Source organism: Xyrauchen texanus, chromosome 36 (assembly GCF_025860055.1).
Source record: "Xyrauchen texanus isolate HMW12.3.18 chromosome 36, RBS_HiC_50CHRs, whole genome shotgun sequence".
NCBI lineage: Eukaryota > Metazoa > Chordata > Actinopteri > Cypriniformes > Catostomidae > Xyrauchen > Xyrauchen texanus.
The window spans coordinates 24,551,134-24,576,741 of NC_068311.1; the positions used below are offsets into that span (position 1 = coordinate 24,551,134).

The 25,608-nt window shown below is 37.7% G+C and overlaps 2 protein-coding genes across 4 annotated transcripts in view; one reads left to right on the plus strand and one right to left on the minus strand.

Annotated features, from left to right (window-relative positions):
- Positions 1 to 25,608, plus strand: part of pnkp (polynucleotide kinase 3'-phosphatase) — a 162,461-nt gene that overhangs the window by 62,517 nt on the left and 74,336 nt on the right. The gene's annotated exons all lie outside the window — the stretch shown is intronic.
- Positions 1,785 to 25,608, minus strand: part of LOC127629800 (TRPM8 channel-associated factor homolog) — an 83,802-nt gene continuing 59,978 nt past the window's right edge. The window contains exons 1-8 of one of the 3 annotated variants that reach the window (XM_052107051.1): positions 16,796 to 16,833; positions 8,536 to 9,293; positions 7,445 to 8,436; positions 6,700 to 6,794; positions 6,325 to 6,538; positions 5,916 to 6,155; positions 2,990 to 3,327; positions 1,785 to 2,685 (exon numbers count right to left, since the gene is read on the minus strand). In XM_052107051.1, the coding sequence (XP_051963011.1) occupies positions 2,443 to 2,685; positions 2,990 to 3,327; positions 5,916 to 6,155; positions 6,325 to 6,538; positions 6,700 to 6,794; positions 7,445 to 8,436; positions 8,536 to 9,152 (2,739 nt within the window). In that variant the 5' untranslated portion in view covers positions 9,153 to 9,293; positions 16,796 to 16,833 and the 3' untranslated portion in view covers positions 1,785 to 2,442. Of the gene's footprint in view, positions 2,686 to 2,989; positions 3,328 to 5,915; positions 6,156 to 6,324; positions 6,539 to 6,699; positions 6,795 to 7,444; positions 8,437 to 8,535; positions 9,294 to 16,624; positions 16,692 to 16,795; positions 16,834 to 25,608 lie in introns of those variants that run through there. The other 2 variants (XM_052107052.1, XM_052107049.1) reach the window with 2 other exon arrangements.

Genomic DNA, 25,608 nt, shown 5'->3' on the forward strand with positions numbered 1-25,608 from the left:
TCTCAGGGGCCCTAAATATTCATAGGTGATTCATGAACGGCTAGAAGTCTAGATACGCCCCTCCTATGTGTAAAACAAAATATTTCGTATAGAAGTGTGAGCCAATGGTTCTTCTGCGAGTGCAGTAAAAAGACAAAATAAACTATATATTCGAGATCTATTCGCTAAAACAAGTCTAAATATATTATATGCTGCTGCTCTTGAATGCATCTTTTTAAAGGATTTTTAGATATTTTAAAATATTTGTGTTTTTAATATTATATTTAACATTCTCAGAAAAAAAAAAAAATCTTCTAAAATAAATGTACATTGTTTTAAAGGAGTTTTAGATATTTATATTGGAAAACAAGCCAAAACAAAAATAAATCAAAAATGTATTTTGTTGCAGTGTATAATGGGGGAAAACTTCCTCTCTCACCTTTCTGTTCACTTCAATCCATCTTTAACTCACAAAAAACAAACTCTCTCTTATTAATAAAGCTGCGTATTGCCAACTTTCTTCATGATAAGAAATGACAGTCATGTTTATTATGATTCAATAAGTTGCGAGTCATCACGTTATAATCAAGCTGCATTAAGTGCGTGAGCTCGAGAGATGAGCGTCCCCACCCCAGAGTGCGGATCAACCGGGTTCAGTTTCAATCTCTCAATTTTGATGAAATTGACAAGGTTGTGAGGGATAGACAGTTTCTTTAATTGGTTGTGGTGTTGTTTAAAGTTTTTTGGATCATTCTGCTGACGAAACATTGAAAACAAATGAAAACAAATGTTAGTAGACAGAAAACATGTGATCTAGGATCTTTACATTGGATACCATTAAAGAGAATACCATCAATCCCTCACAGGCTTGTTTTAATTCAACATCAAAAATAGCTCGACTGTGAATAAGGTCTATTTGATCGACTTTTAACAAAATACAGCTGCACCATTTTGGATTTTCTCTCTTATGCCCATAGTTTGCTCTCAACATTGGTCTTCAGTTTCACACTCCCGAGGAATTCTTCTTGGGCTGGAAGTCGGCTCAGTTCAGCATGCCAACCTTTGACCCTGTAAAGTATTTGTCTTTTTCTGTTTCTATTATGAATTAATCGTATTGTTTTATTTATGAATATTTGCTTAAACATGAATCCAGGTTAGTTGAGTTTTGAAGTGACATTTATACTTCCAAAGTGTATTTTTTTTTCATTCCAATTTCTAGAGAAATTTAGACACTAAAATGCGTCTTTACGATCCTCCTGATGCCACCCTCACATCTACCAAACAGGAAGTCATTGTTGCGGTGGGATTCCCTGCATGTAAGCCCTCTTTTGTGATCTGTATCGGTGTTTTTCTTCATGTTTCTTCCAGATGAAGTGTTGATTCAACCCTTTTTTCTCCTTTTGCAGCGGGCAAGTCTACCTTTTTCCAGACACACATCATTCCAAAAGGCTATGCATATGTGAACAGGGTGAGCTCAAGCTCTGCTCGAACACAACTTCCTGTACATTAAGCGAGCTCAGAGACAGGCAGTAGATTTCTTAGAGCCGGATTGATCACCACTAGTAGAGAGATATTATCACAACATTAGTCAAATGTGGGTGAAAGGTTGATTTCCTGAAACTTATGCCACAACTACAATGCATCAGTGTCATTGCAACAGATCACAAAATATCATAAAATATTTGTTTTAAAAAAAAATGTCAAAGCACATTTTTCAAGCAGTACATTTAACAAAAAAAAAAATTTAATTCTGGAATGATTGACAAACTTAAAAATGAAGAATAAAATGTATTTATTTACTTTCTGTTTGTCAAATGTTAGAGGATCATATCCATAGTTAATTTGATGAACAACACCATTTTGAACTTTCTAAACTTCATGAAAGATTTCAGACATCCACTAAAATTCTGCCTATTTTAGTTTGTAAAACCAATTACGAATTGTGAAATCATGGGTACTGTTTACGGATCTGTGGGAACGGATTGCAAAATTGAGGGAACGGTTTACGAATCTGTGGGATTCATTATATAAATTATATTTTTTATGTTGTCTTTCAGTTGCAGTATGTTGTAGAACATGTAGTTTGTAGAGTTTCTGAAGTGTTGTAGACATGTTCCGTCTATAATGATAACATTTTTATTTCTGCTTTAATTTAGCCTTATTTGTTACAGACATCCTTACAACTAAAACAGTTTAAGAATATAAATGGTTTTGTAAAGTGTTTTTGTCTTAATCCTGAATATTTAAATCACATTTTATTCCTCTCTTTTATACAAATCAATTACCATCTATAAGCTTAACAAATTAAAATAGAAACGCTTAATATGTTTATGTTATTTGACCTTCCAAGCATCAACTTTTATAGTTAATCTTACACCTGAATTACATCAAAATTCACACTGTAATTCTTTTTAATTTACTAATTAAACTTTTAATTCTAATTTAAAGTTTTCTCAGATGTTCTTATGCATACTGGCACATAGGATGGTCACTCCACTCTGGGAGATGAGAGATCTTCTCTTCAGTGCTAGGCTGGATGGGCCAACCCCAAGCTTTGAAGAAGCAGGACAGATTCATGTTGACCACTTTGGAGAAGGTCTCAGCATATAGATTCATCTTGCCTGCATTGTCATTTGGCACTCCACTCATATCATGGTAGGCTGAAAAAACTTTCTTGAAAGCATCCCAGCCAAATTTGTCTTGCAGCTTAGGGTGTATAAAAATATTAGGGTAAAACATAGAAATAACAGAGTGGATATATCTTTAACATTTCACAATAGCTTCATTAAAATTATTTAATTTCCCTACATAATTTTTTAAAACAAATTTGAAGAGAGTTAATGTAGTAGATTTGAATTTAAAAATGTTAACATTAAAAGTAGCATTATAGATTTGAACTTTGTCTTAAATTATACGGTTAAATTATAAAAATTTTAACATTAAAACAATTAATGTTGAAAAAATATATGTTAAACTTTTACAACCAACATTATAAGCAATCTGTTTATACCTGCATATAAGTCTCCAGTGATGTCCACACACTCCAGTTTTTTAAATCTTTGCCAGCTTTGGCATAATCTCGAGCACGACCCTGACGCTTTTCTAGGGTCATGGCTGGATGTGCATTAGCCCTGTTCAAACCCAGCACTTCCTCATGTATGTACACTGACCACAGGTTGCAGGTACACTCAGTGGTATGTGGCGGGAACTCCCAAACTCCACGCTGCTGGTTATGACCCAACTCATGAATGGGCCCCCAGAGACCTCTTTTACGGGCTGCCTCTGGGTTCATTAGTTCTGGGGCAGACCTGGAGTGCATCATGATGGGATATCCAGAATGCATAAAGCCTGAAAGGGAAAAGGGGAGTTTGGTGTTTAATATGGCTGCTAGGATCACCCTGACAATGGCTGCACTGAGGTAGTGAACTGCCATCAGCGGTGATGTGCAGCTAAAGGCATCAACTTATAAGACCTTTCAAAAACCTGAAATAAATAATAGCATATAGTAAAGAATTAGAGCCTTTGTTACGGTGTTGTTGATTCTTCATGCTAGATTTCATGTTTAATTTATAGTTTTTTGGAGACTTTAGGATTTTGCGCAAATAGCACATTGTTACGGCACTGGCCTATTCACAACTCAAGTTACACATAACACACAATATGTTCAAGTCCAATTATGCCCTCGCATTGTCTGTGCAGATACGTGCAGTAGGCTTTATATAGAACGTCACATGACCAAATTGGAAATCTGGTCTCATCACATCCACTTGTCGGAGAAAGCAGTAACATCAGTTTGAACTGACGGCGATAGCTATGGACTTTAAGGTAATCAGCTAACCTAGCTAGTGCAGGAGCGGGATAATCCTAAAAGTGATTTTTGCTGTGAACCTCAATGAAGGCATCTTGAGTAAAATAGCGACATATTCAACGTAGCACATACAGAGGACCTGAACCGGAAGCAAAGTGATCTGTTTTACAGAATACAAAGATTGATGCATACAACTCGTATTCAGCAAAAGTTCAGATGTGCATTTGCTTCATTGTCTGTTTAGATGTTGTTGATGTATGTTACGACCCGAGAGTGGTGTTTTGTTTGTATCTTTTCTCCACTTTCACTCTCTCCTGTCAAAACTCTCAGGTCTCGCGAGTGGTTGATTATCACGTCATCAGTCAACTTTACGTCACCAACCGAAGATCACGTCACCACCGTATAAAGACCCGGAAATGGCGAAAGGAGGAAGTTCAGCTATTTATTTCGCTCATGCTGGCTCTTTGATTGTTTTTGTTATTATTGATATTAACTTGAGATTTACCTCATTCGTGTTCTTTAATGAATGTTTAAACGTTTCTATTGTTCTCTCACTACGTTTTGCTTCCTTACATTCATTTTGTTTGTTTGTTTCTTTGTACGGTGACATTGTCTCTATGTCCACAAGAACTGACACTCTGCGGTTTAACAGACCAGCGAGGAGTGCATAGGGTGGTATGACACACATCGTACAACCCGTAGAGTTTGAGATTGTATAGACACATCAGGTAAGGATGAGAAATAGCTGATGTTTTGGTTTTGTTCATTTCTTTGATTTGGCACCGCTCATTATCCATCTATCTCTATTGATCATTATAAATTGTTAATTTTGATTCTTGTTTTTGTAAATATTGGCAATTTACCTTTATTATTTCAATACAAAACTTGAACAAAACTTGAACTTTCTTCAGTCCCCTATTTCATTTCAACAAATGTCCAGTAGTGGTGATCTAACACTCCTTTATTTATTGCTTTATTTTTTTATTTTTAACTTTATAGTTTTGATGTTGTGTTCCCTAATACCACAAGACATTCAAAGGGGGATGTAACAATATAGTAGATTAATGTCATATAGGATGCGTTTAAAAAAAAAATGATTAGCTCTCCAAGCGCTTCAGTTTATCAGTGTTCAGCTTTATCATCTCCCGCAGTTCAGATGGTGCGGTCCTCAAAATACCATGACTGGATCATTGGTTTTATTAAAACAAGAATTTTCTACTTCTAACAAAAATTTGTATTTCTCATCATATATTCATCAACAATATATTTTAAGTAGAATTATTTAATTATCCTAATGATGTGTATTTTTCCCTCATCTTTGTTAACGGAATCAAAAAACACCTCAATCCTTTCTGCAGTAATTTCGTTATGCAAAAATGTTTCAGTGGGAAAACCAGACAATGTTTTTTCCACTTTACTCAAAACACCTGACAATTGAAAAGCTTTTCAGCTAAGGACTGAACCACCATTTTAATTATTGTCCATCCGTTTGCAGATATTTAGTAGTTCTGAATATTTGAGATTTGCTGTATTGACAGATTTTGACAATCTGGAATAGTTTTTATCCGTTGATGTTTACATGTTACTCTTGTAGAAGACATTTTAAAACCAATGCAAACTATTTATTATTTTTTATTTTTTTGTATTTTGGAATAGAAATTAAACCCTTTGCAATATATAACATTTTCAATTATGCACTTTTTAGGAGTTTGATCCACGGTAAACACATGATTTGCACATAATTTTCGGTGGCCACTTTTCAATTTGAAAACTACTGTCATAGGCGGAGCAGCAGTTTGAAGTAAGTTTTGCTGAGAAAGTTAGATCTTATGAACTAGTTCATTGCTAGCTACTACACGTCCAGTTTAATAGCACTGTCATTTAAAGGTAATTCTATTAAGTTCTAAGTAAAACTGTGAACCCCCTTAAATACCAAGATCTGTAACCACCACAATACAGCAAGAACAGATGTGAAGTATGCAGAACAGAACCACACACCTTGCAATAAATTGGCCAAGCACTCACATCTGTATAATTATACAGTCTGTTTCTGGCCTTAGCGTTATAATCATGTTGGTGGCTCTTTACCCTAACAAAGACACTGTAAGTATTCAATAGTACCGCATACCACAAGAGATCTGAACATCTGCAACAAATCGCTCCTTGCGGGGGAACTTGGCAGGCTTTGCCGCCAGGTCAGCTACGCCTCTCATTATGGAATCCCAAAGTGAAGCCACCTCATCGGGACGGTCCAGATTCCTTATCACTGCTGATTCCAACGTGATGATGATGTTCTCAAACTCAAGCTCCGCCCAGGGGGCTGGTGCCTGACGGATCCCACCCACCCAGTTAGCAACACTGGTCTCTCCTAAGGGACGAGCATGTTCACATTCCAAATTTTACCACACACCTTCATGACTTTTGATGCGACAATTTTTAAATGAATCATATTTATACAAACATAATAAATGTAACTCAAATTAAAATTTCAAGGTCATTCAAATGGTGCTCACTGAATATTCATTCAGCTTTCTTACCAGACTTGAAGTATGGGGCCTGAACTGCGGTCTGCACGACAATTTCTACCCCTTCCACTTTGCAATTGGGAGGCGCTAATAGGTAGATGAGCCCTCCCCACAGATTCCAGAGCTGGACCATTTCTGTGTTCAAGGGGAAGCGCTCACAAACCACAGGTGCCCGTTTCAGAACATTTGCACCACTAATGTTATCTGTCTGGCAACCAATCTGCACCTGCATGGAGTGATACTTAATTTAATGGCATGCGCTCTCAGACCTTATCATGTGCAATGAGGTTGTAGGATGAGTATATCTTTACAAGAGATACATTGCTTGATTTCTGATGGAAACGTGTTAAAATTAATGCACTATAGTGTATAAACGTTTCTGATCACCTTCCAATTTTTCCCAATGATCTCTGGAGGTAGTGCAATGTATGTCTTCATACCAGGAGAAAGATATAACCCTGTGCTTATCCATTCTTCACAACCTGAAACAAGTAATTTAACATTTAAGATACAATTAACAACTTGCATAAAACAAATTAATGGTTGTTAAGCTAAACTGGGCCTTTTAGTCTTCAAACCCTGAGTAAACATTATCCTAGATTATCTTGTTCCATTTTGTTTCCATACTTTAGTGTTTTATTTGCATATTGCTATTCAGTTTCTGATAAGTTGTCTTTTGCTAAACAGATAGCTGTTAAGGGGCTTTTACATGACTTGCGTCAGGAGTCAACGTACCGCTCAACACCAGTGTCAAGTGGCACTTTGATCTCCACATGAAAAGTGCTGCAGAAAACATTTTGTTTTAATTTTAGTTATTGAAAATGTCTAGTAATTATTGGCTGAAGCTTCAAATTGACATTTAGCACTGTGTTACAATGCTTGACAACTGTTTTTGGGTGTAACCCCATATTGTGGTGCCAAGGGTGTACAGAGGTATGCTCTGAAGTAGGGTTTCATAACCCAGGGTTAAAAAAGGTGCTACCCCTCTTTCAAAATGTATTTTGTGATACGCTGCTTAACCCAGGGCTGAAAGTGTCTTTATCCCAGGGTAAATATTACGCTAACAAAGGGTTTAGCTCAGTGCAAAAAGCCCTAACACTTGCTACTTTAAAAAAAGAGTCAACTTTCGCACCTGCAGTGTCGGCACTGATGCGAACTCTTGTATTGGACACAGTGGGTAGGTTGGTTCTGTCCTTGATGATGTAGGGCAGGAGGGCATCAGGGTCAGGTGAGACTTTGTAGACTTCGTTCCCAACATGGAGCATCAGATAGTCCTTGGCACTTTCAACAGGACAGTTACTACACACCTGCGGAACACCTACCTTTTTCACCATTTCAGAAAGAAGTGCTACCATTGAGGTATAGGCAGCACAGTCATAAGCCTGCATGCGGAGGTAACTCGCACAGTCACTACCAAGTTGCTTCAAGCGGCTCTGTTCTTGAGCAGTCAGTTCCTGCCCCTGGGTTACATGTTCAGCAAAACGCTGCAGCATGTTGCGAAAGTGGTACCCCTCTCTACAGATAAGCTCTACCTCTGGTGCTTTGTATAGTCCTCCACGCAAGGTGTTGCCCAAGATACACAACCCCATCTTATTAAGAATGTGATTTCCAGGGTATTCGGTCATCACATTGGAGCCACAGTGGGTCTGTGCCCAATACCAGGCATGACCCCCAATGAGAAGACCACCACCTTCAGCAACAAAATCTTGGATCTGTTCACACTGAGCATCACTGTAGGATGTGCAGACATAGACACTAAGATCTTCTCTGAAGCCAGTCAACTGACAATCTAGACCGGATTTGCTCAGTACATTCTTGGCTGCTTTAAGTCTGGGTAGGACTCCGACAACACCCTTACGACCTTCATCAAGCCACTGGATAGCATTGACCAAGAAAGTGGACAGAGCTTCACGGCCCAGGTAGCCTTCATGGGTTACCACAATTACTCGCCCTTGGCCATAGTAGGCACCAGCAATGAATGCTTTTCCAGCTTGGGTGACTCCAATAGGAAATGCTAATGGTCCATGCACCATCACTTCAGATGGCAAAGCCCCACCTTGGATGTCAAACTCAGGCACACCTTGTAGCAGAAATTCTAGGTCACACTTAAAATCCTTCCCTATACTGAAAAATTACAATAACCCACCATTAGAGAAACATTTTAAAACATTTGTATGTTTAGAAAAATAATGGGTAAAAGACTAAAAGGTATATAGAACTTACGATACTGCTAGCCAACAAGAAGGGATATTTCTAGGCACAGGAAATGTGCCCAGTTCCCCGGGGTGTTCCGAGAAGTAAATTCCAGAAACACTGCACACCTTGTTTCCAGGAAAGTTTAGCAAAGTGTTATCTTGTGGATGTGCATAAGCCCAACTCCAGGCTTGGCCAGCAATTAGCAAACCACCCCCAGCTTTTAGAAAAGAAATCAAATCCTTTGCACAGATCTCAACACTGTAAGCATCAGAGACATATATAGCTAACCCATTCCGAAAGTCTCCAATCTCTGTCTTGATTTGGGAGTAGACGAAGTTGTCAGCTACTGAACGGAATTTCTCCTGAATCCCTACAATGCGGTCTTCACTCTTACATGGCATGAGCCACTTTAGGGAATTTTCTACCAGGCCAGGGAAGCGTGTTAGGTATTCCTCATGTCCCAACACCACCACACGTCCCTGACCATAACGAGATGCAGCCATCAGGACCTGACCTCTTGGATTCATGGCAAGTGGAAAGGCATGGTCACCGATTAGCACAAGATCACTGGGCACGGCTTTCCCTTCTAAATTAAGCTCCTCCAGTCCAGAAATGAGAGTGTAGTAGTCCTCTTCATGTGCCATTGTGCTTTAGTTATGCTTAGTTAATCAGTATAAAAAAGTATTTTTCACTCTCAAATTACAGTAACTTTTACTGGGTATCACAGTTGGGTTTGTTCCACCAGAGCTTATGCATGTAGTAGTGACCTCGACTGGATTTCAGCCCTACACAATGACAGAAAAAGTTACATCGTGTATTTAGATACGGCTAAAGTGTCCATTTGCTTTTTCATTGCTTAAAGCTTACATTTGTAAAGGTCATTATCCTCTTGATGCCCAGCAATTATAATTTCTTCTGAGCCCATACATGCTGCAGTGATAAATCTTTGGGTATTATTAGAGGACTCCATGGGCTTTTCACAGTACCAAATTCAGTAAAATAATATTCTAAATTTTAACCAACCAAATGTTTCTTATATTCAGAAAATACTCATTTTACTAAATATCAGTGACAATATAATAATTAATGTCACTTTTACTTTATTAAAATAAGCTGTAATTTAGGCAAGGCAAGTTTATTTATATAGCACATTTCATACAAAATGGCTTTTCAAAGTGCTTTACATAAAAATTATATAAACTTTATAAACATTTTAAAATCAATGAAGAACAAGAAATAAGAGCAAAAAGTAATAGGATATATTTTTAAAAAGTACAAATTATTAAAATGAATAAATAAGAATACAGAAATACAGTGCTCAGTGAATAAATGCACTTCTAAACAGACGTGTTTAAACTAGATTTGAATGTGGCTACTTGTTGGAGCACACCGGACATCTTCTGGAAGCTGGTTCCAGCTCAGGTGGCATAACAGTGAAACAATGTATTTAGGATCTAGGCCATTGAGTGATTTTTAAATGAGTAATACTACTTTAAAATCAATTCTAAATGTAACTGGAAGCCAGTGTAAAGACATAAGGACTGGAGTATAGGCTCAGGTTTTTTGGTTCAGGCAAGAATCTGAAAGCAGCATTTTGAATGAGCTACAGCTGTCTAATGGTCTTTTTGGGAACATTAGTGAGAAGTCCCCTGCAGAAATCCACCCTACTGGTGATTAATGCATTATCAAGTTTCTCTAAGTCTTGACTGGATATAAAACATCTAATTCTCTCTATATTTTTAGATGATAATAGGGTAATTTATTTATTTGAGGTGACTGCTGAAACTAAGGTCTGACTCCAAAATGACACCAAGATTCCTTACTTGATTTTTTTGTCTTAAGACACCTGGAGTCAAGGTATGTGTTCACCTTTGGAATTTTGCCTTTGTTGCCAAATACAATGACCTCTGACCTCTTGTTGTTGTTTACCTGAAGGAAATTTCAGCACATCCAACTGTTAATTTCATCAATGCACATGCACTGAGAGTCTATAGGGCTGTAGTCATTTGGTGATAGGACTAGGTAAATCTGGGTGTCATCTACATAGCTATGGTATGCAATTTGGTTATTTTTGATAATTTGGCCAAGTGGTAGAATATACAGGTTATACAGGATAGGTTCAAGAATTGAGCCTTGTGGGACCCCACAAGTCATGAATGTCATAATTCCCTATGTTCACATAGTAGCCCCTCCCTTCTAAATATATCCTGAACCAGCACCATCCCAGAGATCCCAACCCAGTTTTCCCATCTGTCTAGGAGAATGTTGTGGTCAACAGTGTCAAAAGGCAGCACTGAGATCTAGTAATACCAACATTGATAGTCTTCTGATTCAGGCAAAATACAATTAAGTATTTTTAGGTGCCGTCTCTGTGATGTGGTCAGAAACCAGACTGGAAATTGTCCAAGCAGCCATGATTTTAAAAATGTGTTCAGCTGATTAAAAAAATAAAAAACTTTTCAATTGTCTTGCCTATGAAAGGGAAATTTGAGATTGGTCTTTAGTTGTTTAAAATAGAGTTAGAGATTGCTCTTTTTTTAGAAGGGGCTTGACAACTGCAGTTTTCAGGGACTCTGGAAACGTGCCTGACTCTTATGTTATCCTAACATAAGTCACTTTTTGCACAAGTTTGCCGCCATTTTAAATAGATCAGAATGAACACAACCACTATTTTCACAAAAAACCACTAGATGGTGCCATAAACATGTGAAACTTACATATAACATTACTTATATGTTGTTTGGATTCACAGCTTGAACAGAGTGAAACAGGAGCCATCAAACATTGTGTATCATATTTAATACACACAGCGTTATAGGGTTAATGTCAAGGATACATACAGGTGAAACTTGAAAAATTAGAATATCGTGCAAAAGTTCATTCATTTCAGTAATTCAACTTAAAAGGTGAAACTAATATATTATATAGACTCATTACAAACAAAGTAAGATATTTCAAGCCTTTATTTGATATAATTTTGATGATTATGGCTTACAGCTTATGAAAACCCCAAATTCAGAATCTCAGAAAATTAGAATATTACATGAAATCAATAAAAAAAAAGGATTTTAAATACAGAAATGCCGGCCCTCTGAAAAGTATAATCATGCATATGTACTCAGTACTTGGTTTGGGCCCTTTTTGCATTTATTACTGCCTCAATGCGGCGTGGCATGGATGTTATCAGCCTGTGGCACTGCTGAGGTGTTATGGAAGACCAAGATGCTTCAATAGCGGCCTTCAGCTCTTCTGCATTGTTTGGTCTCATGTCTCTCATCTTTCTCTTGGCAATGCCCCATAGATTTTCTATGGGGTTCAGGTCAGGCGAGTTTGCTGGCCAATCAAGCACAGTAATACCATGGTCATTGAACCAGGTTTTGGTACTTTTGGCAGTGTGGGCAGGTGCCAAGTCCTGCTGGAAAATGAAGTCAGCATCTCCATAAAGCTTGTCTGCTTAAGGAAGCATGAAGTGCTCTAAAATGTCCCGGTAGACGGCTGCGTTGACTCTGGACTTAATAAAGCACAGTGGACCAACACCAGCCGATGACATGGCTCCCCAAACCAACACAGACTGTGGAAACTTCACACTGGACTTCAAGCATCTTGGATTGTGTGCCTCTCCATTCTTCCTCCAGACTCTGGGACCTTGGTTTCCAAATGAGATGCAAAATTTGCTCTTTTTTTTTCTTTAGCCCAGGTAAGACGTTTGACATTTGAAGCCCATGTCCAGGACCCGTCTGTGTGTGGTGGCTCTTGATGCAGTAACTCCAGCCTCAGTCCACTCCTTGTGAAGCTCCCCCACACATTTGAATGGCCTTTTCCTGACAATCCTCTCCAGGCTACGGTCATCCCTGCTGCTTGTGCACCTTTTTCTTCCACACCTTTCCCTTCCACTTAACTTTCTATTAATGTGCTTTGATACAGCACTTTGAGAACATACAACTTCTTTTGCAATTACCTTTTGAGGCTTTCCCTCCTTGTGGAGGGTGTCAATGATGGTTTTCTGCACAACTGTCAGGTCAGCAGTCTTCCCCATGATTGTGAATTCAACTGAACCAGACTGAGAGACCATTTAAAGGCTCAGGAACCCTTTGCAGGTGTTTAGCTGATTAGAGTGTGACACTTTGAGCCTACGATACTGAACCTTTTCACAATATTCTAATTTTCTGAGATTCTGAATTTGGGGTTTTCATAAGCTGTAAGCCATAATCATCAAAATTATATCAAATAAAGGCTTGAAATATCTTACTTTGCTTGTAATGAGTCTATATAATATATTAGTTTCACCTTTTAAGTTGAATTACTGAAATTAATGAACTTTTGCACAATATTCTAATTTTTCGAGTTTCACCTGTAAGAGTTCACACTTCTGGCAAATTACTGCTGTTTTCAAGTAGAAGAGTTATAGGTGACTCTGGAGCATGGAGTGAGCAGTCAAATAAAGTAGTAAAGTTTCAGCTCAAATTTTGCCAGAGGAAATTGGACTGTGCCATTATGAAGGGGGATACGTTCATTCAAATAATTCATTTCATTTATCTGTTTGTCTATTTAGGTGATTTAGGATTTACTGTATTATATTAATTAGGATTCAGTTTGTAAGTTGATGGAAATATGATTGTTATTTGAGTAAATTGTTATTTGATACATCTTTATTTTGTGTTTGGTAGAGACCAAGTTAAATGTAATAACCTTAAGTGCCAGAGAAACTAGCGCACAGCCATCTTGAAAATTTTGTCCCTTTATTTATAGAGCACATTTAAAAACAACAAAAATTGACCGAAAGTGCTTTACAAAGCAAACATCAAAATATATAAAAACTGATTAAAAATTAAATATAAAACATAATAAAATAAGTAAAATCATTTAAATACAACATCATGCATTAATCCACTTCAACCTATTCAAAAGCCACAGAATAAAAATAAGCTTTTAAAGAAGATTTAAAAAAGGCTAGTGATGAAGCTGACCTCACATGGAAAGGGAAACGATTCCAGAGATTAGGGCCCATCACAAAAAAGGCATGGTCACCCTTAGATCTATAGCGGCAACGAGGAACCTTCAATAGAAGTTGATCAGAGGACCTGAGCGCTCTGGTGGTGGAGTAAGGGTGTCACTGATATATTGGGGCACGAGACCATATAGTCCCGACTCCCTTGTAGACAAAAATCTAAATTTTAAAATCGACCCTGAATTTCACTGGAAGCAAGTGTAGAGATGCTAAAACCAGAGAAATGTGATCCCTATTTCTTGACCCTGTTAAAAGCCTAGCTGCTGCATTTTGAACAAGCTCAAGGTGGGATAACGCAGTTTGGGGCAGACCAATGTACAATGAGTTACAACAGTCTAACCTTGATGTGATAAGAGAGTGGATCACAATTTCCAAGTCTTTATAGGAAAGAAAGTGTTTTATTTTAGCGATTGATCCAATGACAACAGCAGTGATCTGCTTGTTGAAAAGTAACAATGAGTCTAAAATCACTCCAAGACTCCTCACACGATCTTGTACATTTGACGACAAAGGACCTAACTGGGCAACCAGGCCAGGTAAGTAGGACATAGAGGAACCTAAAATCAGAACTTTGGTTTTGCTTTCATTTAATTGTAAGAAATTGTTTGCCAGCCAATGTTTAATATCTTTGAAGCAATTTAGGGCGTTTTCAGATGAACAGTTCTCATCTACACTCACTGGGAAATAAAATTGGGAATCGTCAGCATAACAGTGATAAGATATGCTGTACTTATTATTAAAAATAGATCAATGTGTAATTAGTTAGTGAAGTGTATTTCACAGGTGATAGAGACATCCAAGTTTATCAAGAGCATTTGGTGCAGCTATCATTATGAGGACTCTCCATAGGCATAATGGTTTTTATACTGTATGAACTATAGATTCTATCCCCAACCCGAAACTTAAACCTAACCCTCACAAAAAACTTTCTGTATTTTTACATTTTCAATAAAACATTGTTTAAGTATGTTTTTAAGTGATTTGAATAATGGGGACTCAAATAGAAATGTCCTTATAAACCACATTTATAGCATAATACCCTTGCTTGTAACCTAAAAAAAAAAGTCCTCATAAACCACTTAAACTTGCACACACACACACTACATGTGAAAGTGTGCATTTTATTTTATATTCTGTTTACAACCATTTAATTGCATAATGGTTGTAAGTGATGTTTTCCTTGTACCTGGCCCACTCTTGCATTTGATTGGCCATTTCCTAAGTTGGAGCGGAGCTACAATAAAACCAGGCAGAACGGGAAGCAAGTAGGGTCATGAATTTATAGTTATTTGAGAGGACTCAGGGAAAACACTGTATACAACCATCCTAATAAAATATGGCTGGAATGTGCACTGTAGATTACGCTGCATATCACATCATCCGCAAGATCAGTAACAGCATTATTATCATCAACACACCAGTGAGGTTTTGCAGGACTAGTTACATGTTAAAATAACAATGTTTGTAAACATTTTTTTCCTTTATGTATTTACTATATTAAAATAATGTCCAACAAAACAACAATGTTGAGGAGTATGATGACGCACATTGAGAAAGAGCAAAAGTTTAAAGAAATCTTTAAAAGATATGATGCCACGATAGACATTGTAAACTTTGGCAGGTTCTTTATCATAATCACATTTTATTTCAGAGTTGAAATAAAAAATTAATAGACTTAAAAAAAAAATTATTTACATCTTCATATAGCCATTATTTCCTTCAATTATAGAATGCATTTAGTCTTAATTGAATAGTACAACTCCTTTTGGAGATCAGGAAAACCGTTTTAATGTCAAATTAAGTTGTTTATAAAGCACTGTTTCATTACATATTCAGATTATCTTTGGCAGTCTCAGTCAGGGTCTAAAAATGAAATGATCTTCATTTTGATTCATTCGGCGCAAAAACTGTATTTTAAGGTTCTGGTTCAGAAGTTCTGCAGCCTTCTTTCCAAAAGGTTACAAAATAAAAGAATGGTTAATAATGTTGTTTTTAAAATGACAGTAATCTGTGCTAAGGGGTGGGTATTAATGCATCATATCGAACAAAAATTCAGAGAGGACTTGGAAACAACTGAGAAATTTACTTTTTACCTCTAATAATGTTTTCCTTGTACCCGGATTAGCTGTGCAGTATATTAATTAATTATACAAAGTTGTTAAAAAGTTCTTCATTTAGAGAATGCGACATCCACAACAGCAGTAAAAACAACAGCAAAGAAATGTGTGATGCGGCAGTTTCCATAGCTGTGCAGATTAGTGTTGTCAAAAGTACCGACTTCGGTACCAAAATTTTAAAAATGTGACGCTTTGAGCGCTGTTGAGCGGAATCGTAAACAGCTCTGATTGGCCATTGTGTTCTCGCGCTCATCGGATATGTCTGTGATTGGCTACAAGGATCAACGCACGGGAGCGTTTGAGAGTACACGGAAGTGTTTGATAGTTTTTTTTTAAAACGGGAGTGGGAGCTCCCGTGTGTATCTGTGCAAGCGCTGTGTGAAGAGCGCCATTGATGTATATTTACAACATGTTTTGAAGCGTTGATCATTGTAGCCAATCACAGACATATCCGATGATCGCGAGAGTACAATGGCCAATCAGAAGTGTTTACGATTCCGCTCAACAGCGCTCAAAGCGTCACATTTTTAAAATTTCAGTACCGACTTGGTACCGAAGTCGGTACTTTAGAAAACACTAGTGCAGATGACACCAATGTTGAATTTTTTGGGGTAATATGATGTGGTTTAGTTTAAAAATATATATATATATATATTGAGATAAACCCGTTGGCCCGTTATCAAAACAATATTATCTGGTTATAACCGGTTTCCAACATTTTATATAAAGTTTTCACTCCAAACCAATTGAAAATAACTTTGTTCCGGTTGGTTATATTCTACTAAAAATTGTGTTCGTTTTCGGTTTTTGTTCCAAAAAACATTTTCAATCCCTGGTCTAATATAATTGAGGCTAACTTAAATTCATTCTTTATGTGCATGTGTAGCAGTTGTTCCTCTGCGTTATGTTATTTTTTCTATGATATTGTTAATAAACAATTTTCCACACAAAGCTGGTCATGCCGAAGGCGATTTAATTATAGTAGGCCTACCTGTATGGTAAAACACAAACAGACAGGCACTGTTATCTGCAACATTTTCTCTCTTGCCTCTCTGCTAGCATTACTGGAAAGAGAGCGCAACACACACGCGCGCGCGCGCGTACTATGATAATATAAAAAAAAAACAGCATTACAGTGTTTCTTAGATGCCAATTAACATACCTGTATGGTAAACCACATAGACATTTTCGCTCTTGCCTGTTAAACACACAATACATTTTGATTACATTTTGAAGTCAATTACAAAACACACAATGAATGCAATGAACATTATATTAATAAACTAGATTATATCTTTAGCTTTCTTACAAAATATACATATACACACACATAAAAATATATCTATTATTTATCAATTTATATTAATCTGTACACATCTATTAATTAACCTAAATGTTAGCCGCTATAGCCACAAACACGTCTCACACACACCATGCAGTCATCTCACGCAGTACACTATTCACTCAAATAAACTTTGTTTAACAAATTGATAACACAAACTAACGGTTAAATACAACATCACATGGAATACTTTTTCACATTTGATCATTTAAACATGAAATGAACGACTATAAACAATTTAACATGCGATGAAGAGAGCTCATGAAATCGTACCTCTAATAGCATTACCGGAAAGAAGACGGACTTTGATTTCGCTGCTATTTTAATCTCTCACCTGTATGACGTCAGCCGAAGTGCATACAGAGATCGTACCTTTCAGAAGAGCATTCTTTATTCCAGAGTGATGTCATCAGCTCCCCCAGTGTTGTTCCCTATTGGTCTAATTTTTTTGACAACTTGAATTGGGGATATATATGGAATTTACCTTACAAATACCTGCTTACGAATAAAGTAAGAGAAATCTCCTTTATAATTTTACATAGATATTATCCTGCTAAGCAATATCTCCTTAGGTTTAAACTTGGCATATGTGTTAACTGCTCTTTATGTGGTGTATGCCCAGAAACAATGGCACACCTGTTCTGGCAATGTCCCTACACTTTTTGGAAAGATTTGTCCCGATACATTGCTGGTAAGCTTTTCGCGAATTTCTCTCTGTTATGGAGGGATGTGCTGTTTGGTCTCCATGCTAACAAAGGTAAAAATCAGGAAGAAGTATACCTAATGAACTTATTGATCATTTTGGGGAAATATCATATTCATAAAGTAATTCTAAACATTTTTTTTTTTTGTTGCTTTTGGTAAAGAGACACAACAGTACCTTAGATCCATCTATGACTCTAAAAATAAGAAGGCCGCCAGATAGCAAAATTGTTGTGGCCCAGATCCGGCCCACAATTGACATTTTCATCTGGCCCACATACCGCGTGGAATGATGGCACTTGGGCGGTCCGCTACTGTTTACCAGATTTGGGCCACAATCAAGCCGTAGCAATGCCGCATATCAGCCATGAACAAAACAAATGAAGCAGAACTGGCCCACATCTGGGCAACAGGTTATTTTAATTCTGGCCCAGATCCGGCCCAGACCTAAAACCTTGCTCTGGCCCACATACCGCATGGACTGATGGCACTTGAGCAGCCCACTCCTGTTTGCCAGATACGGGCCACAATCGAGCCATAGCAATGCTGCATTTCAGCCATAAACAAAACAAATGAAGCAGAACTGGCCCACATCTGGCACAGACACCAAAATTGTTGTGGCCCAGATCCAGCCCACACTTGACACTTTCATCTGGCCCACATACCCCGTGGAATGATGGTACTTGGGCGGTCCGCTCCTGTTTGCCAGATTTGGGCCACAATTAAGCCATAGCAATACCACATGTCAGTCATAAACAAAACAAATGAAGCAGAACTGGCCCACACTTGACACTTCACAGGGTTTGCCAGATGAAAGTGTCAAGTGTGGGCCGGATCTGGGCCACAGTAATTTTTCTGTCTGGGCCAGATGTGGGCCAGCTCTGCTTCATTTGTTTTGTTTATGGCTGACATGTGGCATTGCTATGGCTTAATTGTGGCCCATATCTGGCAAACAGGAGCGGACCGCCCAAGTGCCATCGTTCCACGCGGTATGTGGGCCAGATGAGAATGATGGCACTTGGGTGGTCCGCTCCTGTTTGCCAGATTTGGGCCACAATTAAGCCATAGCAATGCCACATGTCAGCCGAGAACAAAACAAATAAGGTAGAACTGGCCCAAATCTGTGCCACAGTTCATTTCAATTTCAGTTCATTTCAACATTTGCATAATTTCTTAATATTGCCAAAGAACAACCCACTGCAAGTTTACATTTTCAAAACTGGAAACCAATAAAATAAAAAAAAAACAATAATTAACAAACACAAAATGTGCATAGAAAGCATTGTAGAAACTAAATAAAAACAAAACATATTTCCAGTAGCTTTGGTCATCCAAAAAAACAAAAAACAAACAGACAACGCAGAAGTGAACACACTACAAAACCTTGGCAAATGGAACCATCCAAAATTATAGAATTTGACTTTCTTGACTGGGCCCATCTGCGTCATGGCAATCTTGCAAGCCTTTATTGGATACACAAATGAAAAAAAACGTTGACTCAGTAACAGAACGCTGATTATACAATAGTGTTTAAGTACAAAACACACACACACACACACACACACACACACACACACACACACACACACACACACACACACATACATACACACACACACACACACAACTATTTAGAAGCCAAATTAAATAAAAAACCCTAAACAAAATATTATTTAAAAAATAAATAAATAACACAAAACAAAAAAAGCTAGGCAGTGTAGTGAGAGATGCGTTCAGGAATTACCTGCGTCTGTGCACCGTCTTTTTACTAATAGTGAAGCTGCAAGTTTTAAAAACTTTAAAAACAGCTGTCTCTGTGCTTTAATGAAAGCAGCACATATTGAATGGTGAATAAATGGACTGGAACTATCAGTGCATTAAACGGTTTGACTACAAGGTACTTATTTGTTAACATTAGTTTTATTAACCAGTAAATGAACTACATTATTTATTAAGCTTTTTAATGTTACAGTAGGGCAGGGACGGTATGGATTGGGTAAACATCCCACCCCCCCCACCCCACATACTTTCGAACACACACCAGCGCACACACCAAAGGTCGTTTTTGCTAGACAGGCTTTGTTAAATATTGTTACCTACATCCGGAAAAAAACGAGCACACTTTGAAATAGTCAAATTTTCATCAGGCAGTAATTTGGCATGGACCAATCACCGAATAGATTTCCTTATTTAAGAATATTCTCAGATACATTCGCATTGAATGTTAAATTCCTAAGAGTTACATTCAGTATACATTTGACAATCCATAATTTTCAGGAGAATACATTATGATATTCACATTGGAAATGAAAGATAAACACCTTTTCCAACATGTCTTAATTACTAAAATTATATTCCATATTTATGTTTACATAATATGTTGTTATTTTTTAATTTAATCTATGCTGATTATATGAAAAGTGAACAGCATGAGTAAGATAGGATCATAAGATGATCAGACATGATTTTGACCACTTTATTAAGTTTTGTTTTGTAGAAAGCCTTTCTTTAAATTGAATTTCATTTTGTATAAATTATATCTTAATTTTAATCACTGTTTCATCAACCAATTGCCTAGAATTAATAAATAAGAAGCAAATACAGCAGATATAATCAAGACATGGAGGCGCCAGTGCGATCTCTTGCATTGCTCGTGAACTGGAGCTCGTCTCATAAATGAACCGAAACTCAGCGTATAGGTTACTTTCCCCACAGACATGAGAAATAAATAGAAATCTTTGTTCATCTTTGGAAGAGCTCTCGACACTGAGTGCTGATAAACAGGTAGTGCACAGAATCATTTTCATAGTTGTTTTAATTGCAAAGCCTGCTATGTACCCCACCACAGCCTCTTTGAACATGGACAAGCTGGGAAGACATACAGTGATGTTTTTCTCTGTGTCTTCTGTTTCAGGCTGAACGTCACTGCCTGAAATGCCAGCATATCAGAAGATGTTGCCTCCAGTGTCACTGTGCTATCCAGTGGAGAACTGTTGCCACTAGCTCTGATGGCTTGTCTTGCTAACATTCTTTTGAAAGCTGAATAATGTGGGATTGTTGTTAAATCCATTAGCAGATTTGTTCCCACATATCTGCAAATTTTTATTGTATTGTTCAGTTTAAGTCAATTTTTGTATGTACTTGGAAGCTTTTGTTATTGAACAAATAAATATGTATGATTTCCTTGAGTGTGCATATGTCAATAAACCTATTTCTGATTATGATTTAAAAGATCAGGGGATTGTTGAAATAATTAAATGCTCACAAGCTGGTATGTACATATTCCAGAAATTAATGCAAATGGATAATTCCATTAAGTAAAGTTAAATGTATGTGTGTGTGTGTGTGTGTATATACACACACACACACACACACACACATACTACATATGAACTTGTGTGTAATCTATGCTACATTTTTATATTTGGTTCTGGATTTATTCTAAGAGGTACTGTCTAGTTACAATATCAACACAAAGCTAGTCGTTTTTATTAACAAATTTTTAAAATTTGTTGATGTGCACCCCCCCCCCAAAATTAGTTTACATTTACTATATAATCTAGTCAAAAATGGTTAATAATGTTGGCAAATTATGCAGATGAATAATTTGTCAACATTATGAACAATGAGCATCAACAGATTTAAACTATGAAGGCAGAAAAACATTGCATCCTGTAACAATCTGCAGATGGATAACTTTGCTTTAAAAAGGGGTATTAATACACTTTGGTGTTGTTTTTTACTGTTGATATTAAAGATTATGATCGTTATGCCCACTCTACATGGGGATAACGACTAATGTGTGCTTAATATGTACATAGTCATAAATTACAACCTGTGGGCACTTTAGCCACATTCTTAAGTGAGTGTTGTTTCGCGGTTAAACGCTGCACATGCCGCGATGCCCTCTGTCGGTAGTGAATAGTAAGATGGCCGCCAGAGCACTTCCGGTAGCTTCACCTACTGCTGGCAGTTTAGAATTCTATGAGCAATCCAGTTATATATATAGATCAGTGATTCAGACACACCATGGTATTAAACACATATAGTAAAAACACAATGTAACTGACTTACAGGTGTCTTGGACCCTTCTCTGTTTCTCTCTTTCTCTTCTCCCTCCGTCTCGGTCACTTGAAAGATGAAGCCATTTTTTAATAAATTATTCGATCTCTTGATCGGTGGCCTCAGCTGGCAGTCTGTTGTTTCTGACAGTTCCTAAAAAAAATATAATATTGTAAATGCAAGGATGGATTACACAACTTTTAAAATCTTAGGACCCAGTTAGGGAACACAAGCATTAGCAAAGTGCATAGTTTGCCAGCGCCAATGTAAAGAACATTTTGGCTACAGCCAAAGACACTGCTTCCAGATGCCCAAAAGGAACAAGTTTGACGCCTGCTAGGAAGATCGGACTGCGTCAAAAAATGGAAATCACATTATGAAATAAATGTTTTTTCTCCAAAACACGTTGGCCACAATTATTGGCACCCCTAGATTTTTTTATGAGTAAAATATCTCTGAAGTATATTCCCATTAATATTTACCTTTTTTAGCACACCATGGTGACTAGGAACATGAAATTATATGACTTTTTGTTTCACAGGAGTTTAAATATTAGGAAACTCAAAGGCCAAATTCCCTTAATCATCCATCACAATGAGTAAAACCAAAGAATATACACTCACCTAAAGGATTATTAGGAACACCTGTTCAATTTCTCATTAATGCAATTATCTAATCAACCAATCACATGGCAGTTGCTTCAATGCATTTAGGGGTGTGGTCCTGGTAAAGACAATCTCCTGAACTCCAAACTGAATGTCAGAATGGGAAAGAAAGGTGATTTAAGCAATTTTGAGCGTGGCATGGTTGTTGGTGCCAGACGGGCCGGTCTGAGTATTTCACAATCTGCTCAGTTACTGGGATTTTCACGCACAACCATTTCTAGGGTTTACAAAGAATGGTGTGAAAAGGAAAAACATCCAGTATCGCGGCAGTCCTGTGGGCGAAAATGCCTTGTTGATGCTAGAGGTCAGAGGAGAATGGGCCAACTGATTCAAGCTGATAGAAGAGCAACTTTGACTGAAATAACCACTCGTTACAACCGAGGTATGCAGCAAAGCATTTGTGAAGCCACAACACGCACAACCTTGAGGCGGATGGGCTACAACAGCAGAAGACCCCACCGGGTACCCATCCTCTGATGGCTACTTCCAGCAGGATAATGCACCATGTCACAAAGCTCGAATCATTTCAAATTGGTTTCTTGAACATGACAATGAGTTCACTGTACTAAAATGGCCCCCACAATCACCAGATCTCAACCCAATAGAGCATCTTTGGGATGTGGTGGAACGGGAGCTTCGTGCCCTGGATGTGCATCCCACAAATCTCCATCAACTGCAAGATCAATATCCTATCCTATCAATATGGGCCAACATTTCTAAAGAATGCTTTCAGCACCTTGTTGAATCAATGCCACGTAGAATTAAGGCAGTTCTGAAGGCGAAAGGGGGTCAAACACAGTATTAGTATGGTGTTCCTAATAATCCTTTAGGTGAGTGTAGTTCTGATGTGCATCAAAAGATTGTTGAGCATTACAAAATAGAAAGTGGCAAGAAAATAGCTAAAGAATTGAAAGATGTTGAAAGATCAACTAAAGATGTTACGAATCTGCCAGGAAGCGGACGTGTGTCTATATTGTCTTAATGCACGAGGAAAGTTTGAGTGGCCAAAAGACTCTCCAAGGATCACAGATGAAGAATTGCAGAGATTACTTGAGTCTTGGGGACAGAAAGAATAAACATATATATCAATCAACCCCTACATCACCACATGTTGTTTGGGAGGGTTTCAAGAAAAATCCTCCTTGCTCCTCCAAAAACAAACTCCAGCATATTCAGTTGTCAGACATGACTGGAACTTCAAAAGGGACCAGATTCTATAATCAGATGAAACAAAAAAATGGCTTTTTGGCAGCAAACCCACCAGAAGTGTTTGGTGCAAACAGGGATTTCACGAGTTCACACTTACATAAAATTAGAGGGAGTAAGTTTAATGCGTATTTGGGGTGCTGTCCGGGGGAGGGCTCCGAGCTCCGAGTTCAGCCCGAACCCAGAGTACCAACATGAACTTGTGAATCTGAAGGATCTGGAGAGATTCCTTTATGGAGGAACGGTCTCTGATCTCTTGTCAGTTGTTCTCCAAAATCATCAGGCATTATAGAAGAAAACTCAGAGCTGTTCTCTTGGCAAAAAAATAGTTATGACCGTTAATATAGAAAAGCATTTATTGTAGTCAGGCCAATCACATCGTGTATAGAGTTGGTGGGCGGGCTTAACATAATGACTGCAGAGTTGTGACGGTTCCGCGTGAATTCCCTGCTACTTGAAAACAAAGAAGATGAGCGCTGCTGCTGGCGAACAGCGTCTTTCGAATGGGCTTTGGCCGCGACTGGAGGACTTGGAGTTAAGCTTTTCTTTGAGAAAAGAACAAAGAACGCCACTGAAGTCATTCTTAAAAAAGGAAGATGTGTTCAGAGATTTGCCGACTGGATACGGCAAAACTTTAATATATCAACTAGCTCCGCTGGTGGGAAAACGCATGGTACTCACTCAGCCACAACCGTTTGTTGCTCTGGTTGGTTGTAGCGCTATCCTACTGTGTGCAGAGGGAATTTGAAAGACAACCGTTTATCCCACCCCTCAGATTGAGGCATGCCAATGGTGAGTTCCCAGACCTAACATCTTGATGTGGGTCTGGTTTGCCAGGCTAGATTTACCCCCACTTTCAATTATTTGACTTATATGAAAGGTTAGATTTTTGTGATTTTTTTATTTTTATGAAAGATCAAAAGATTTATTTTTTAAAGCCATTTTTTATCATATTTACCAGGGGTGCCGTTAAGTCTGACCACAACTGTACTTGAACATTACTTGAGAATACTTCATAAAATAAACTTAAAGTATATATTTATACTTGAAGTATACTTCATTTTTGTAAGGGATGCAACATGTAATATGGATATATCCATTGCCTGTTGCATCAGTTTCTCATTGTATGAGAGCTCCATATGTGTGGGGATGGACAGCTATGTTTGGGATTGTTTCCACGATGAAGCTTTTAGTGATAAACTGCTGGCTGTCATACCCTTGCAAGGGCAGAGTACAAGTGCTTCACTGTTTACTTTTTTTAAAATCAACCTTTTTTAATAATTATGTCATTTGAGCATTAATGCATCAAGCATACAAGATATAGAGAATGGACTTATTTGACTGAAGATGTAACAGATGTAAGTGCAATGTAACACTTACCAGTAATGACATTTTTCAGCTGCAGTCTGTGGAAAGCTGTTTTGCCATTGATGCCACGCCAGTTGAGTTGTTTGCCAAGGGAGTTGGTAATACAGTGCCCCATAGGCCGCCAAACGCTATCCTTAATGTCAACTCCTCCAATGACGCTCAATGCAGTAATCTAAAAAAGATAATTTAAAAGTCATGGATACATGTTTTCTATTAACACTACTCACAGTTACCCAGTTCAGAATAAAATAAAAAATACATTATGCCACTTCACGCTTAGTTGGCATTTAGGAAAGTCTCATTGCTGGATACTTGCTTTCTTAACCTGTTTTCTACTGTAGGACTGCCTGCCACTCTATCACTGATGCAGTTCCATATTCAACTGACAAGTAGAAGTAGCAGTGTCCTTGAGGTTTAAACACAAGATGTTTCTCTACAGTAAATAAATGCTGCAAGTTTAATACCTCAATGATCCCCAGTTTAAAATATCAATTTTAGTTTTCCATGGAGTGGAATATAGTGCTATTTAGTTCAATAAAGATGAATATTAATATACTGTATGATGAAAGTGTAGTCAAATTGAATGTATACCGGTGTAGTTTATGCAATATGCTGGTAAGGCAAAGTGTT